Below are 17,296 nucleotides of genomic sequence, written 5' to 3' on the forward strand. Positions count from 1 at the left end.
CCAGGTTAAAATTAGGATCAAATACCTGTTCTCCTTCCTACTTGCTCCTTGTGCAACAGGGACTGTGTCTAACCTGATTAACTTGTACCTACCCCGGTTCTTAGAACAGGGCTTGACAGACAGTCAGTGCTTAACTAATAATAATAATAGTAAATGCTTACCATTATTATTATTATTATCTTCCCAGTCCTCTCAACTCATATAAAACTTTCAGTGACATCAAAGAGACTCTTAGCTGGGTTACAAGTTCAGACTTCCTCATTAAAATAAATTTCAGCTTTTAAAACAGTATTCACGAAAGGTAAGAAACTATTTGATGGCAGGTTCTCATTCCAGTAAATCTGGTAAGAGTACTCATGGTGTAAGGAAATCTCTGTCTTTTTATTAAAGATTACATTGCACATGGTGAAAGACATTTGGGGAAGAAACATTTAGTAATCTGAAGCCTAATAATCAAGAATCCTTCAGCCATTCTTAGCCAGATGGGTCTCTCTCCTTACATAGCACTTGTGTTTTCCTCAGCTATGGTGACTTCTTGTTTTTTTTTTATGGTATTTGTTAAGGACTTACTACATACCAGGCACTGTACTAGGCACTGGAGTTGATATTAGCGAATCAGGTTGGACACAGTCCTCTCCCACATAGGGCTCACAGTCTTCATCCCCATTTTACAGATGACGGAACTGAGTCACAGAGAAGTAAGAGGTCACCCGGGAGACAAGTGGCAGAGGCAGTATTTGAACCCAGGTCCTTCTGACTGCTCGGACCCGTGCTCTACCCACTAGACCACATTACTTCTCTGCACTTCAGTTCTCCAAAGAAATCTCCAAGCAAAAAAAAAAAAAAAATCTGGGAAAAAGTACGGGTAGCACATTGGATTAAAGCTTAAGTAATTTAAATTTACCCAACAAGGAAAAAGAGGAATGTAACTAATATGGACATGGATGGTGAGCAAAGTACTTAGCTTGCATCTACACAGTGCTTAGTACAGTACTTGGCACATAGTAAGTACTTAACAAATATCCTTTAAAAAAAAAAACATAGGTAAAGATGAAAGTGGAAAGAGCTCAGGCCAGGGAGTCGAAGGACCTGACTTTGTGGCTTAGCAGAAAGAGCAGGGGCGTGGGTGTCAGAGATCATGGGTTCTCATCCAGGCTCTGCCACTTGTCAGCTGTGTGACTTTGGGCAAGTCACTTTTCTTCTCTGTGCCTCAGTTCCCTCATCTGTACAATGGGGATTAAGACTGTGAGCCCCATGAGGGACAGACTATTTACCTTGTATCTCTCCCAGCACTTAGAACAGTGCATGGTGCATACTAAGTGCTTAACAAATACCAGTATTATTATTATTTTTAGAGGCAGCATGGCTTAGTGGAAAGAGCTCGGGCTTGGGAGTCAGAGGTCATGGGTTCTAATCCTAGCTCAGCTGTTTGTCAGCTGTGTGACCGTGGGCAAGTCACTTCCCTTCTCTGTGCCTCAGTTACCTCATCTGTAAAATGGGGAATAAAAGTGTGAGCCCCACATGGGACAACCTGATAACCTTGTATCTACCCCAGCGCTTAGAACAGTGCTTGGCACAGAGTAAGCACTTAATGAATACCATGATGATAATGATTACTATTATCCCTGTTCTCAATCAGTGGTATTCATTGAGTTCTTACTATAAGAATAATGGTATTTGTGAAGTGCTTACTATGTACCAAGCACTGTACTAAGCACTGGGGTGGGTACAAGCAAATCAGGTGGGACACAGTCTCTGTCCCACATGGGGCTCACAGTCTCAATCCCCATTTTACAGATGAGGCAACTGAGGCAGAGTTGACATACATTTCCTGCTCATCTACTTGTCTGGTGTGTGACCTTGGGGAAATCAGTTAACTTCTCTGTTTTCTCTCCTGTAAAATGAGGTCCTGTTGTCCCTCCCTCTCAGACTGGGAACCCCATAATGATGATGATGATGGTGGTATTTGTTAAGTGCTTACTAACTTACTTGCAAAGCACTGTTCTGAGCGCTGGGCGAGATACAAGGTAATCCGGTTGCCCCACACAGGGCTCACAGATTTAATCTCCATTTAACAGATGAGGTAACTGAGGCACAGAGAAGTTTCAGTGACTTTGCCCAAAGTCACGCGGCTGACAAGCAGTGGAGGCAGGATTAGAACCCATGACCTCTGATTCCCAAGCCCAGGCTCTTTCCACTGAGCCAAGCTGCTTCTCATGTAGAACACGGACTGTGACTAACTTGATTATATACCCCAGTTCTTGGGAGATACTAAGCTCATAAAGAAAGACCACAGTTGTTATTGTTTGTAATACTGGCAGTGCATATATACTGCGTGCAATCCAGTCAGGTAGGTGTCGTAACAAGCAGAGCAGCCTAACGTATAGAGCCCGGGCTTGAGAGTCAGAAGGACCTGGGTTCCATTCCTGCCTCTACCACTTGTCTGCTGTCTGACCTTGGTCAAGTCACTTTATAATGATGCTACTGATGCCTGTTTACTTGTTTTGATGTCTCTCTCCCCCTTCTAGACTGTGAGCCTGTTGTGGGCAGTGATTGTCTGTGTTGCTGAATTGTACTTCCCAAGCGCTTAGTACAGTGCTCTGCACACAGTAAGCACTCAATAAATTCGATTGAATGACTTCACGTCTCTGTACTTCATTTCCCTCATCTGTGAAATGGGGATGAAGACTGTGAGCCTCATGTAGGACAGGGTCTGCGTCTTATCTGATCGGCTTCTATCTACCCCAGCTCTTCTTACAGCACCTGACACATAGTAAGCGCTGAACAAATGCCTTTCAAAGTAATTGTGTCTTAACAGCTAGAAGTTCAAGAGGACATTTACCCTCCTCCACCTCAGAGCAGACTCAGAAGATGCTTTTTTAAGAGAGAGATCAAGAGGCAATAATGCTGACTCCCCTCTGACTGTATCTTGTTAAGGGCAGAGAACGCATCTGCTAATTCTGTTGCATGGTTCTCTTCCAAGTGCTTAGTACAGTACTCTGGACATAGTAATCACTCAATGAATAGCATTGTTTTTATTGATTGATTGAATGAGGTAGACCCCTGCCGGAAGAATTTATGATTCATTGACACACAAGTGTCTCCTTAGACATAATGAATCCCTAGGTCAAGGCACTCTATAGAAAACAATAACAGTAATCACAATAATCATGATTATAATAAGGAGGATATTGATGGTGAAGATAGTTATGCTGTTGATGAGAGAACACTGAAGCATGTGTGGATTTCCTCAGAAGATTCTTTCCTAAGAGAGAGGTCATGGGGAAATAATGGTGATTTCCCTCTAGACTGTAAGATAATTTGGGGAAGGGAATAAATTCTATTATATTGTTATATTACCCTCAACCAAGCACTTAGAATGGTGCTCTTCACAGAGTAAATGCTCAGGAAATATGATTGATTGATTGGATTGGTGGGCCCATAAAATATGAATACAAATAAGGATGAAGGTATTCTTTAAGCCCTTATTAGGAACCAAGCACTGTGGTAAATGCTAGTGTGGACATAAAATAATCTAGATTTTTTGGTGGGATCAATATCTCCATCTAGGTCCAGGTATTTGGTAATGACATATACCTGCTTTTTTGTGGTATTTATTAAGTGCTTACTATGTGGTAGGCACTGTACTTGGGCTGTGATAGACACAAGCTAATCCCTGCTTGGACACAGTCCATGTCCCACATGGGGCTCGTAGTCTTAATCCCCATTTTACAGAGAAAGAGTGTGGTATAGTTGCTAGAGCATGGGCCTAGGAATCTGAAAGTCATGGGTTCTAATTCTGTCTCCACAAGTTGTCTGTTGTGAGACCTTGGGCAAGTCACTTCTCTGTTCCTCAGTTACCTCATAAGGGGATTAAGACTGAGAGCCCTGCGTGGATAGGGACTGTGTCCAACCCGATTGGTTTGTATCTAGCACTTAGTAGAGTGCCTGGCACATAGTAAGTGCTTAATGCATACCATAATTAATTAATTACAGATGAGGTAACAGGTACAGGGAAATGAAGCTACTTGCCCAAGATCAGAGAATGTGACTGCTGTACTGTTCTCTCCCAAGCGCTTAATAGAGTGCTCTGCACACGATAAGTGCTCAATTCAAAAAATATGAATGAATGAAAGATCACACTACAGACAAATGGCAGTTCTGGGATTAGAATCTAAGTCCTCCTGATATGTTAGTACTAAGGGCAGTCTGGGAAATGGGGTGGATTAGTACCCCATCTTCCTACTTCTTGTAGGCTGCCTGTAATTTGGATTTTGCCTTCTCGGCTTCATTTCTATAATGGCATCCTGACAAAATCTCAGGCTCAGCTCAGTCCTAAACCTCCCCGACCTAGTAGAACCCAGAAAACTCCTGCTGTTTGCTCTTGCTACTTATGGAGATGAAGAAACCTAGTTCTCTCCACCAAGCAGTCCCTCTAGATTGTAAGATCACTGTAGGCAGAACACATCTCTACCAACTCTGTTATTTTGTACTCTTCCAATTGCTTACTTCAGTGCTCTGCACACAGTAAAAACTCAATACATTCAATTGATTGATTGATCGATTGCCCATCCAGAATCTTTTGATCGCAAAGAGGTTCCCCTCCACTTAGTATATGAATTTACAGCCCCGGTGCTTTCTTGATTTTCCTCCTGCCTCTCATTCATTCCTTCAATCGTATTTATTGAGCACTTACACTGTCCTCGGCACTAAGCTTTTGGGAAAGTACAGTACAACAATACACAGTCACATTGCCTGTGCTCAATGAGCTCACAGTTTAGAGTGGGAGAGACAGATATCAATATGGATAAAGTTACAGATATTTACATAGGTGATTTGGGGCTGGGAGGAGGGAAGGGCAAAGAGAATAAGTCAGGGTGACGCAGAAGGGAGTGGAAGATGAGGAAAAGTGGGGCTTAGTCTGGGAAGGCCTCTTGGAGGAGATGGGCCTTCAGTAAGGCTTGGAAGCGGGGGAGAGTGGTTGTCTGACAGAATAGAAAAGCAGAGTGGGTGAGTGGCAAGAGCCCAGCTTGGGAGTCAGAGGTTGTGGGTTCTAATCCCAGTCCAACACTTATCAGTTGTGTTACTTGGGGCAAGTCACTTAACTTCTCTGGGCCTCAGTTACCTTATTTGTAAAATGGGGATGAAGACTGTGAGCCCTACGTGGGACAGCCTGATGACCTTGTATCTACCCCAGCGCTTAGAATAGTACTTGGCACATAGTAAGCCCTTAACGAATACCATCATCATCCTTAGAGCAGGGAGGGCGTTCCAGGCCAGAGGCAGGACTTGGCTTAGGGGTTGGCGGTGGTTCAGGGGAGAGCGAGGCACACTTCTGCTGCTCTTTTGCGAGCAGATTGTTTTCTTTTCCCAATTCTTCAACGGACCCACTCTCCTACAGGCTTCTTTACCTCCACGCCTAGGAAAATTACCCCCAAACTAATCCCTTATTAATGCGTCTGAGGGATAGAAGACTGAACCAACCGCCCTACCCCAGCGCTTAGAACAGTGCTTGGCACAGAGTAAGCGCTTAACAAATGCCATCATCATTATTATGACTATTATTATGAGTCCCCTGGGATGCAGGAAACCCGATCAAATCGCCTGAACTCCTCAAAGATTTATTCATTCATTGAATCGTATTTATTGAGCGCTTACTGTGTGCAGAGCACTGTACTATGCGCTTGCGAGTACAATTCGGTAACAGATGGAGACAATCCCTACCCAACAATGGGCTCGCAGTCCAGAGTGGGGGGAGGGGGAAGACAGACAACAAAATAAAACAAGTTGACAGGCATCAATCGCATTCCGATTTCTCAGCCCCAAACACTAAAAATAGGTCTCGTTACCTGGTCAAGCTCTCCAGCCCTAACTCAAACCCCGCCTCGCCGTGAGCCCCAAATTCCCTAAAGTAAACTAGCTGGAGAAACAGCAGAACGTGCATCTCCACAGGCAAAACGACCGAAGAGGCTGTGTTACTTCCTCCACGGAGACACGAGTTTGTCCCGAAAATCTCGGGGGCAGAAGCTAGATTTCTGCCCAAGAGAGAAGCCAAGGACCCAGGGATTCATCCCCAAGGGGTCCGCCGGCCACGGTGACAAAGGTTAATTGGCGATTTCCCGGGAAATGAGAAAGTTTTGTCCTTCTCGGGTGAATCCTGAGGGGAACGGAAGGCTATCTGGCGGCTTTTTGATCGAAAGCGTTTTGGGTTTTTCATCGAGAGACATTCAGGGGGGACGGGAGGGTCCTCTCTTCATTTCCGGGGCTGAATGGGGCGAATCGGTTGGGGGAAAGTTTTAATATTTGACCTATTTCGAGCTGGAACAAACACAACTCCGGAGGCGAGAGGGGAGTCCTTGGCTGGCAACGAGGAGGGCTGGACAGCGCAACCAATCACAGCGCGGCTCCGCGCTATAAATACCCCCGACCTCGGCCGGCCCGCCACATTAGTCGCAGTGTCTTTCTTCCATTTAGGATTATTTCTCACCGTCATGTCCGAGACGGCCCCCGTTGCGCCCGCAGCCCCGGCCCCCGAAAAGTCTCCGGCCAAGAAGAAGGCGAAGAAGCCGGCGGCGGCAGGCGGGGCGAAACGCAAAGCCGCGGGTCCCTCGGTGTCCGAGCTGATCACCAAGGCGGTGTCCGTGTCCAAGGAGCGCAACGGGGTGTCCCTGGCCGCCCTGAAGAAGGCGCTGGCCGCCGCCGGCTACGACGTGGAGAAGAACAACAGCCGCATCAAGCTGGGGCTCAAGAGCCTGGTCGCCAAAGGCACCTTGGTGCAGACCAAAGGCACCGGCGCCTCGGGCTCTTTCAAGATCAATAAGAAGGCCGCCGGCTCCGAGGGCAAGGCCAAGCCCACAGCCAAGAAACCTGCGGCCGCGGCTAAGCCCAAGAAATCGGCCAGCGCCGCTAAGAAGCCTAAGAAGCCCGTTGCCTCTACGAAGAAGAGCGTGAAGAAGACCCCGAAGAAAGCCAAAAAGCCGGCAGCGGGAGCCAAAAAGGCCACCAAGAGTCCGAAAAAGGCCAAAACCGCGAAGCCTAAGAAAACAGCCAAGAGTCCGGCCAAGCCGAAGGCGGTGAAGCCCAAAGCGGCGAAGCCCAAGGTTGCCAAGGCTAAAGCGGCTAAGCCTAAGAAAGTGGCGCCCAAGAAGAAGTAAGGAGTTGGCCCCAGACTATTCGAAACCCCAACGGCTCTTTTCAGGGCCACCCACAGATCTCAAACAAAGGGCTAAACGCACTGCGAGTTGTGGGTCGAGTCGACTTTGGCTTGGGGCCAAAGAGGCACTTGGCGCCAGGTTTGGTATAGGCTTATTTCTAAAGTGCTGCGTGGCGCGTGTATATGGATCCCGGAATATCAGAGTAACAGCTGAGGGTGGGGAAGGTAAGGAAGAGAATCAGGTTATCCCACGTGGTTGTCACAGTGAGGTAGAGAAGTGGCACAATTCGGGATTAGAACCTGTCCTCTTTCCACTAAGCTTTTCGGGGACGGGGAAATTCATAACCTTGTGTGGACACTGGGGCTCATTGGGAGGGTTGTCAGTCGAGTTTTGTCACGTAGGCGACCTTGGCGGGGCTAGTTACGCCCCCTGGTTAAACGACTAAACGAACTTTTAGTCCCTAAGCGCACCACAAAGACATGTAACAGCTAAAATCCTACCAGTTTAAGAATTGATAAACCGCTCCAAGTCATACAGCTCCGTTAACGAAGATATGGGTGGCTCTGAAAAGAGCCTTTGGGTGGTGTGATTAGCAAGATTTATGCCCGTTCCCCGCGGATGCGGCGGGCCAGCTGGATGTCCTTGGGCATGATGGTGACCCGCTTGGCGTGGATGGCGCACAGGTTGGTGTCCTCGAAGAGCCCCACCAGGTAGGCCTCGCTGGCCTCCTGCAGGGCCATGACGGCCGAGCTCTGGAAGCGCAGGTCCGTCTTGAAGTCCTGGGCGATCTCCCGCACCAGCCGCTGGAAGGGCAGCTTGCGGATCAGCAGCTCGGTGGACTTCTGGTAGCGGCGGATCTCCCGCAGGGCCACGGTGCCGGGCCGGTAGCGGTGAGGCTTCTTCACGCCGCCGGTGGCCGGGGCGCTCTTGCGGGCCGCCTTGGTGGCCAGCTGCTTGCGGGGCGCCTTGCCGCCGGTGGACTTGCGGGCCGTCTGCTTCGTACGAGCCATGATCAGGAGAGTTAAGAGGTAGCACGTTTCTCCAGTAGGAAAACGAAGCAAGTGGTTGCTTAGGCTGACTTTTATGTAGACGAAGGGCCGAGGTGATTGGACGCCATACCATTCGAATGCTCCGCCGAATTTTTTCATTGGTTCGTTCCTGAGAGTGACTTCAGAATTATTTCTCCATTTTGATTGGACTAGAACGGCCCTTTTCCAACCCTGCCCTAATTTCCCATCCCAATCTCCTCCTCCTCTCCTCGAATACCAGGTGCCCGGTCTTCAATTCAATTCAATTCCACAATTTCAGCCCCACTCTGTGAAACTGCATTACTTCAAGTAATTGTATTTATTCTAGTTTTCAAAGATACCTGGTCTTGCTTCTAAATAAATTACGTCATGTCCCCCGCCTCTCCTCCATGAACCAGGTCGCGGGCTTTTCTAGGTATAGGATTTAGAAAAATCGACACTCAACTGGATTGGGCAGGAAGGATGCTATTCCACTCCCAGACCAAGGATTACCCCCGAGTAATATTGTCAACTTTTGCTCTTTTGGTGTAAGTGATGATGATGGTATTTGTTAAGCGCTTACGATGTGCCAAACACTGTACTAAGTGCTGGGTAAAGACTTAAAGCTCTTAGTAGACAATGTATCGATCTGCTTTGGGTTTTCATATCAAACGCTGCCTGATTATTCCGGTCGCAGCGAGTAGTAAATGAATTTTAAATGCGGGTAGCCTTTTTGGCTAGGAAATGTGCCTACCAGCTTATATTGTACTCTTCCAAGCACTTAGTAGTGTGCCACACAGTAGATAATGAGTTTACACAAGTCGCTTGACCTAGTGGATAACAGCACAGACCTGGGAGTCAGAGGACCAAGGTTTGATTTCTAATTCCAGCCCCGCCTCTTGCCTCGTGTGACCTTGGACAAGTCCCTTCACTTCTTGTCAGTTACCTAATCTGTAAAATAGGAATTAGGACCGAGACCCCATCTTGCATTAATGGTTGGGTCCAACCTGACTAGCGTCTTACTGTGCATAGCACATAAGCCCCTAATACCTTGAAGAAAAAGGGAAGACAAAATATGCGTTCATTTACAAACAGGATAATCAAAATAAGTAGAATTTACAGTTGTGAGGATCGACATAAAATGACAAATCTGGAAGGAAAACCTTGAGACCTCATAAACCCAATATGGTGCTTATTAATAGCACTACTTGCCATTTATAGGGCATTGTAGTTGATACAATCTAAGTATTTCAGACATGGTAACCATCTACATAGGACTTCAAAGGAGAGAACTTCTTTTAGAGATGAAGCAAACTCTACACGACAAACAGCGTGGGGAATTAAGTGGACGTAAGAGACCAAGGCTTTTCTATGAGAAACGACATTTACAAACCAGAAAGCTGCAGTCCTCTCATCAGTTCCTCCACGAGGCTACATCGCACGCTGAACCACCTATTCATCCCTAATGCCGACTATTGGACTAGACGCTTGTACCAATATCGAGTAGGCGTAAACACAGCAGTGCCCTTAGGCTCTTTTGCTGATACTGTGGGTGGCCCTGAAAAGGGCCTTTGGGTTTGATATCCTGAGAAGGATAGATCTACTTAGCCGCCGAAGCCGTAGAGGGTGCGGCCCTGGCGCTTGAGGGCATAGACAACATCCATCGCCGTGACAGTCTTCCTTTTGGCATGTTCCGTGTAGGTGACGGCGTCCCGGATCACATTTTCCAGGAAAACCTTGAGCACCCCGCGGGTCTCTTCGTAGATGAGACCAGAGATGCGCTTAACACCTCCACGGCGGGCCAAGCGACGGATAGCGGGCTTAGTGATGCCCTGGATATTATCGCGCAAAACCTTCCGGTGCCTTTTAGCTCCTCCTTTTCCAAGGCCTTTGCCTCCCTTACCGCGCCCTGACATGATTAGAAGCTAAGCCTTTCGCGCTATGAAACAGTAGCCCAGCTGCCTGGCTTATAACCTTTATCGGCGGACCTGTTTGAAAACTGAAAGGGCGCGAAAAAACTGCCTTTCCCTCCCTCAGCGGCCTTTGTTCACGCGGGGGAGGGGAAAGGGTGCCTTAACTATGCCAGTTCATGTCCTGAGTTCATCGTTTATTTCACAGTTGCTTTTGTAATCCGTGAAGAGATTTTCACCCTTTCCCCCATCTGAAAAGTGCTCACGTACGTATTTGTAACTCGTTTAGATTAATGTCTGTCTCCCCATCTAGACGGCAAGCTCGTTGTGGTCATGGAATGTGTCTTCTATCGTTTGCTTCAAAACACTTCAGTACAGTGTTCCGCAGGCAGTAAGGGATCAATAAATAGGGTTGGTCGATGGGGTAGACAAGACGTGTTGGATTCTCTCAGCGAAATCGGTGAATGCGTTGAAGATCTTTTATTCTTTTATTGTATTTGTGAAATGCTTAGTAGGTGCCAGGTACTGTATTAAGCACTAGGGTAGAAACAAACTACTCAGGTTGGATGCAGTCAATTTCCCGCACGGGGCTCACAGTCTTAATTCTCATTTTACAGATGAGTAACAGAGAGGTAAAGGGATTTGCCCAAGGTCACAAGTAGCGTAAGCAGGAATAGATCCCAGGTCTTTCTGACTCTCTGCTAGGCCTCGCTGCTTCTCAAATGTGCTTCATTTTCCTCAGACCCATCCCTCCCCCTGCCAACAATCTCTTTCCCTATAAACTGCTCTTCCTCGCGTTGCCATTACCCGGAAGAGTAGATCTCTTCTCTGCCCCGCCCCCATTTATGGTTTTACTAGTGCTGTCCAGAATCCCCCGAACGTTTAGAAGAGGAGAGAGATGTTTTCTTTCACCTCCATCGCCCTCCGGTCGCACTGATCATATTCTCTGCTGCCACTTGGACGAGGTCCAGTGTAGTGGAAGACAGCTAGTTGCTGGGTACTGGTGTGGAGAGTGTGATAGGGGTCACGAATGTGTGTGATAGCTGTCACGAACTGCAAAAGAGCTGTGAACAACTCAGTTTTGTTGATGATGACGACGACGATAATGATGATGATGGCATTTGTTAAGCGCTTACTGGGTGCCAAGAACAGTTCTAAATATTAGGGCAGATACAAGGTAATCAGGTTGTTCCACGTGGGGCTCACAGTCTTAATCCCTATTTTACAGATGAGGGAATTGAGGCCCAGAGAAGTGAAGAAATCACAGCAGACAAGTGGCGGAGCCGGGATTAGAACCCACGACCTCTGTTTCCCAAGGGCAGGCTCTTTCCACTAAAACACACTGATTCTTCTAATTATGGTACTTGTTAAGTACTTACTCTTTGACAAACACCGTTCCGAGTGCTGGCATAGTGCAAGTGAATCAGGTTGGATGCGGTTTTGTTTGAGATGTTCTGTGCTCGTTTTGAGATCCCCGATTCTGGAAGCTTTTGTCCTGCAAATGGAGGACGGGAGGGAAGGAGGAGAAAATGGGATCTGGGGGAGAGGAGTTGAGGGCGGTAAAACCTCTTATTTATGGCATTAATATAATGTACGAAGCTCTGCTGCCACCCTGTGGCCTTAGAGCCTAATAGCAACACACTCACATTCATTCAGTCGTATTTATTGAGCGCTGTGTGCAGAGCACTGTACTAAACGCTTGGGAGAAACCAATAGAACAATAAACCGACACATTCCCTGCCCACAAAGAACTTACAGTCTATAGGAGAGACAGAGGTTTATATCAATAAATGATATATTGAGAAGCTGAGTGGCGTAGTGGCTGGAGCCCCGGCCTGAGAGTCAGAAGGTCATGGGTTGTAATCCCGCCTCCGTCACTTGGCTGTGTGACCTTGGGCAAGTCACTTCACTTCTCTGGGCCTCGGCGACCTCATCTGTAAAATGGGGATTGAGACTGTGAGCCCCACGTGGGAGAAGGACTGTGTCCAACCCGAGCTGCTTGTATCCACCCCAGTGGTGCTTAGTACAGTTCCCGGCACATAGTTAAGTGCTTAACAAATACCATAACTATTAAATGTCGGATATGGACATAAGTGCTGTGGGGCTGGGAGGGGGGATGAAAAAAAGGAGCAAGACTGGGTGAGGCAGAAAGGAGTGGGAGAAGAGAAAAAGAAGGCTTAGTCAGGAAAGGCCTCTTGGAGGACTCTGAAGCAGAGGAGAGTCATAAATGGAATTTCTTAAACCCTGACAATGTGCAAGGCACTGTACTACATGCTGGGGTAAATATAAGATGATCAGGGTGGACACAGTCCTTGTCTCATAGTTTTACAACTGAAGTAACCGGAGGCACAGAGAAGTTAAGTGATTTGCTTGAGGCCACAGATCAGACAGGTGTAGAACCAGGATTAGAAATTCTAACTCCCAGACCCATGCTCTTTTTATTTAGGCGAGGTTACATCAACCTCCCCTCACCCTTCCCTGTCTGCGTTGCCTTCAAAGCCATCCAGCAAAGCTCCCTTTTCAGTTCCTATCTGCGCAGGGAAATTGTCAGAAATTGAGTTATGCAGCGTTTAGCCTAGCGAAACACGAGGTATAGTTTTAACCTTCATATGGACATGATACTAGATGTATTCCCCATCATCCAGATGGCATGATCATAAAGAAAGTATTGAAGATATCTGTAATGCAAAAGAAAATATTATTTAAACACAAGGTATAATTGTCATCGTATCGAGAACTTCCTATGTTCCAGAGCACTGGAGTAGATGTATGTAATCATATTGGATACCAGCACTATCCCATATGGGTCTCACAACCTAAGATGTAGGGGAAAAGGAATTTTGTCATCGTTGTACAGATGAGGAAACCAAGGCCCAGAGAGGTCAACTAATTTGCTGTAGACTGTGAACTCATTGTGGGCAGGGAATATCACTAATGAGTGTTGTATTGTACTTTCCCAGGCGCTTAGTACAGTGCTTCTCACACAATAAACGTTCTACAAATATAATTAAATGAATGAATGAATGAATTTTCCAAAGGCCACCCAGAAATACAGTTGAGACTATCACTCATCCTATCCCAACTGGATTACTGCATCAGCTCCCTTTCTGACTTTACAACCCCTTGCCTCTCCCCACTTCAATCCATATTTCACTCTGCTGCCCAGATTATCTTTCTACAAAAACGTTCCCCTCCTCAAAAATCTCCAGTGGTTGCCTATCAACCCTTATATCAAACAAAAACTCTTCACTATTGGCTTCAGAGCTCTCTATCACCTTGCCCCTTCTTACCTCACCTCCCTTCTCTCCTTCTACATCCCAGCCCATACACTCCACTCCTCTGATGCTGACCTTCTCACTCTACTTCCATCTTGCCTGTCTCACAGCCGACCTCTGGCCAACGTCCTACCTCTGGGCTGGAACACCCTCCGTCCTCAAGTCCGCCAAACAATCACTCTTCACCCCTTCAAAGCCCTACTGACGGTGCACCTCCTCCAAGAGGTCTTCCCAGACTGAGCCCCCTTTTCTTCAGCTCCCCCTCCCTTTGCTCTTCCCCCCTCTCTCTGCCCCACAGCACTCATGTATAGAGGCATATTTCTCTAATTCTATTCATTTATATTGATGCCTGTTTACTTGTTTTGATATTTGTCTCCCTCATTCTAGACTGTTAGCCCACTGTGGGCAGGGATCGTCTCTATTGCTGAATTGGATCCAAGTGCTTAATTCAGTGCTCTGCGCACAGTAAGCCCTCAATAAATACAACTGAATGAATGAATGAACCTGACTAGTTTGTATCTTCCTCAGCTCAGCACAGTGCCTGGCACATAGTGAATGCTTAAAAATTAGCATTAAAAAAGTCAAGGAACATAAAGGGGAACTGAGTCTGTTGACAAGTATTAACCACTGCACTACTGAAAGACTTATTAATAATTTAATAAAAACTATAGTATCCAAAAAAGCAATTCTCCACATACTGAGGATCCTGGATGAATAGGTCCTGAGTTATGCTGGATATACTGTGACCAGGGAATGTCACTGTTTATACTGTGCTTTCCCAGATGCTTAGTACTGTGCTCTAGGTTCTAGTGTTGGCTCTGTCGTGTGACCTTGGGTAAGCCACTTCACTTGTCTGTGCCTCGGTTATCTCGTCGGTAAAGCTGGGATTATAACTGTGAGCCCCATGTGCGGATATGAACAGTGTCCTGATTACCTTGTATCTACCCCAGCGTTTAGAACAGTGCCTGGCACATAGTAAGTGCTTAACAAATACCACAAAAAATTAATGATAATTGGTAACCAAATGTATATCCCTGAGTTACACTTTCTAGTGGGTCCATTTGCATATTTGTTATTGATTAATTTGTCCACTTCTCCATCTACTGAATGATGAACTGAATGTGACTTAGCATGTAAACTCATTTATGCTACTGTGTTTTCTTTTCTCCTCCAAGTTTCTTGGGGGGAAGAAATCAGTAGCATTATTGAGTGCTTACTGTGTGCAGAGCACTGTACTAAGTGTTGGGAAAAGCGCATGTATAAAAGAATTGGTAAGCATGGTCCCTCTCCACAAGAAGCTTACAGTCTAGGGGAATCATGTTTCACACTTCTTAAAGTCCCCAGGGATCACCTACAAACTATAGAATTCTACCAATTTATATGAAAATGAAATGGTGGATGCTTATGAGTGAGGCGTTCGACTGTACTATTATAACTTCGGTACTTGTTAAGCACGGAGTTGGTTCGTAGGTATGAGAAGAAGCGTGGCTCAGTGGAAAGAACACTGGCTTGGGAGTCAGAGGAGGTGGGTTCTAATGCCGGTTCCACCACTTGTCTGCTGTTTGACCGTGAGCAAACCACTTTACTTCTCTGGGCCTCAGTTACCTCATCTGTAAAATGGAGATTAAGACTGTGAGCCTCACGTGGGACAACCTGATTACCTTGTATTTACCCCAGCACTTAGAACAGTGTTTGGCATGTAGTAAGTGATTAACAAATGCCATAATTACTATTATTATTAAACTCCTTCTCTGCCCATACCCTGTTAATGGTCTAGAAAATGTGCCAATCACTTTACTGAGCACTGGGGAATTTTCATTTATTCATTATTTCATTCAATCATATTTATTGACTGTTTACTATGTCCAGAAAAGTATACTAAAAGCTTGGGAGAGTACAATATCACAATAGACAGTCACATTGCCGGCTGACAAGGAGTTTACAGTTTAGAGAATTAAGATACAAGAGAATTAGGTTGCATGCAGTCCTTGTTCCACATGGGGCTCACAAATAGGGGGAAATAGGATTTAATCCCTTTTTCCCCCGTCCTATTTTCAGGGATTCAATGCTACCCTCTCCGCCCCCGCCGTTACCCTTAACCCCAATAAAATTGTGGATGGCTTTGAAAAGCCTTTGGGCCGCCCGATAATTAGAACTTAAGGGTTTTGACTAGCGAGATCCGGAGACCGTGAGAGTAATTTAAGGACCACGACAACAGTATACGTTTGGAACATGAACAAGCAGCAGTTACAGTTCTTTAACGAGAAAGCGGGTGGCTCTGAAAAGAGCCTTTGGGGTTGGCAAAAGCCGAAGGGGCACAGAAAGAAGCCTAAGCCCTCTCTCCGCGGATGCGGCGGGCCAGCTGGATGTCCTTGGGCATGATGGTGACGCGCTTGGCGTGGATGGCGCACAGGTTGGTGTCCTCGAAGAGCCCCACCAGGTAGGCCTCGCTGGCCTCCTGCAGGGCCATGACGGCCGAGCTCTGGAAGCGCAGGTCCGTCTTGAAGTCCTGGGCGATCTCCCGCACCAGCCGCTGGAAGGGCAGCTTGCGGATCAGCAGCTCGGTGGACTTCTGGTAGCGGCGGATCTCCCGCAGCGCCACGGTGCCGGGCCGGTAGCGGTGAGGCTTCTTCACGCCGCCGGTGGCCGGGGCGCTCTTGCGGGCCGCCTTGGTGGCCAGCTGCTTGCGGGGCGCCTTGCCCCCGGTGGACTTGCGGGCCGTCTGCTTGGTACGAGCCATAGGGCAATAGAGAACACAATAGCTGAATCCAAAATTACTTTTTCTTAAACAAATGAATGCTTAGAGGGCGACTGTTGTTCCCTTATATAACCCAAATCTCTTGTTGATTGGTTGACAACAATGTAAGTTTCAGGTAGCCAAGCAGTGCTTAGTGGTCGTGTGCCGTCTATAGCATTTCTACCTTTTATTGGCTAATGAGTGAACAAAATCCGCCCCCATCTAGCTCCACCCCGTTTTCCCCCCCTTCCATGCCCACCTACTTTCCTTTTACAGACGAATTTTCATGCCCAATCACCCGTCTCGTCCTACCCCCCTGCCCAAGTAGCCGTGCCCTAAACCTCGAGCTATTTTACTCATATTTTTCACATTCTTCCCATTTCTAGATTTAGCCCTCAGATTCCTCTCCCCCCTCGAGACTTTGAGCTCGTTTTGGGCAGGGACTGTCACTGTTTATTGTTCTATTGCTCTTTCCCAAGCGCTTCGTGCAGTGCTCTGCACACAGTAAGGGCTTAATAAATACGATCAGTGGAATGAATGTCTACCCCAACCGGACCACTAAGGTGATCATTTTAAATTCTTCCAGAGTCGCCAGCTTTTGTTTGGGCTCTGAAAAATTCTAGTCGTGACAGTATTTATAGTGCAACAGGTTTGTTCTTAAATATGATGTATCTAGCATCAGTTGTTTTTCCCGCCAAGAGCTCTGAGGGATGGTTTGTCAGAATAGAATTCAAATAATAACGGATTAAAGAGCTGAAGCCTATGCGAAAGACCTCGGGTCTGGGAGTCAAATAATCTGGGTTCTAGTTGTACCTTGCTTACTGGGGAAACATGAACGAGGCGCTTACTTTCTTGGGCCTGTTTCTTCAATTATATAATAGGGTTTAAATACTGGGAGAACTAGCATGGCATAATGATAGAGTATGGGTTTGAGACTCAGAAGGTCATGAGTTAAAATCCCACCGTTTTTCTGTGTGACCTTGGTCAAGTCACTTTACTTCTCTGGTCCGCTTACCTCATTTGTAAAATGGGAATGAGACTGAGCCCCACGTGGGACGGGGGCACCACCCCCCTCGATTAGAAGCACGACACGCTAATCAGTGGCTATTTCTGGGTGCCTCACCCTTCACCTTGACTTTATTAAGCATCGTAGACAAGGGCATTATTGGGCTGGTGAAGAAAGTTGGGGATTATAGATCCCTAACCAGGAGAA

At 46.8% G+C, this 17,296-nt stretch overlaps 3 protein-coding genes across 3 annotated transcripts; 1 reads left to right on the forward strand and 2 right to left on the reverse strand.

Moving 5' to 3' along the window:
* The first annotated feature begins 6,457 nt into the window (after positions 1 to 6,457).
* On the forward strand, positions 6,458 to 7,438 carry LOC107547716 (histone H1.4-like). The gene has a single exon (XM_016226984.3). The coding sequence runs from the start codon at positions 6,492 to 6,494 to the stop codon at positions 7,152 to 7,154; it is 663 nt and encodes a 220-aa protein (XP_016082470.1). The 5' UTR covers positions 6,458 to 6,491; the 3' UTR covers positions 7,155 to 7,438.
* A 2,306-nt stretch (positions 7,439 to 9,744) lies between these two features.
* On the reverse strand, positions 9,745 to 10,098 carry LOC100093160 (histone H4). The gene has a single exon (XM_001513274.3). It carries the CDS (start codon positions 10,075 to 10,077, stop codon positions 9,766 to 9,768), a length of 312 nt encoding a protein of 103 aa, XP_001513324.1. The 5' UTR covers positions 10,078 to 10,098; the 3' UTR covers positions 9,745 to 9,765.
* Positions 10,099 to 15,675: 5,577 nt separating this feature from the next.
* Positions 15,676 to 16,086, reverse strand: LOC114808073 (histone H3). Its single transcript, XM_029055498.1, has one exon. It carries the CDS (start codon positions 16,084 to 16,086, stop codon positions 15,676 to 15,678), a length of 411 nt encoding a protein of 136 aa, XP_028911331.1.
* Positions 16,087 to 17,296: the final 1,210 nt, after the last annotated feature.

The sequence above is a fragment of the Ornithorhynchus anatinus genome, chromosome X5, assembly GCF_004115215.2.
Source record: "Ornithorhynchus anatinus isolate Pmale09 chromosome X5, mOrnAna1.pri.v4, whole genome shotgun sequence".
Classification (NCBI taxonomy): domain Eukaryota; kingdom Metazoa; phylum Chordata; class Mammalia; order Monotremata; family Ornithorhynchidae; genus Ornithorhynchus; species Ornithorhynchus anatinus.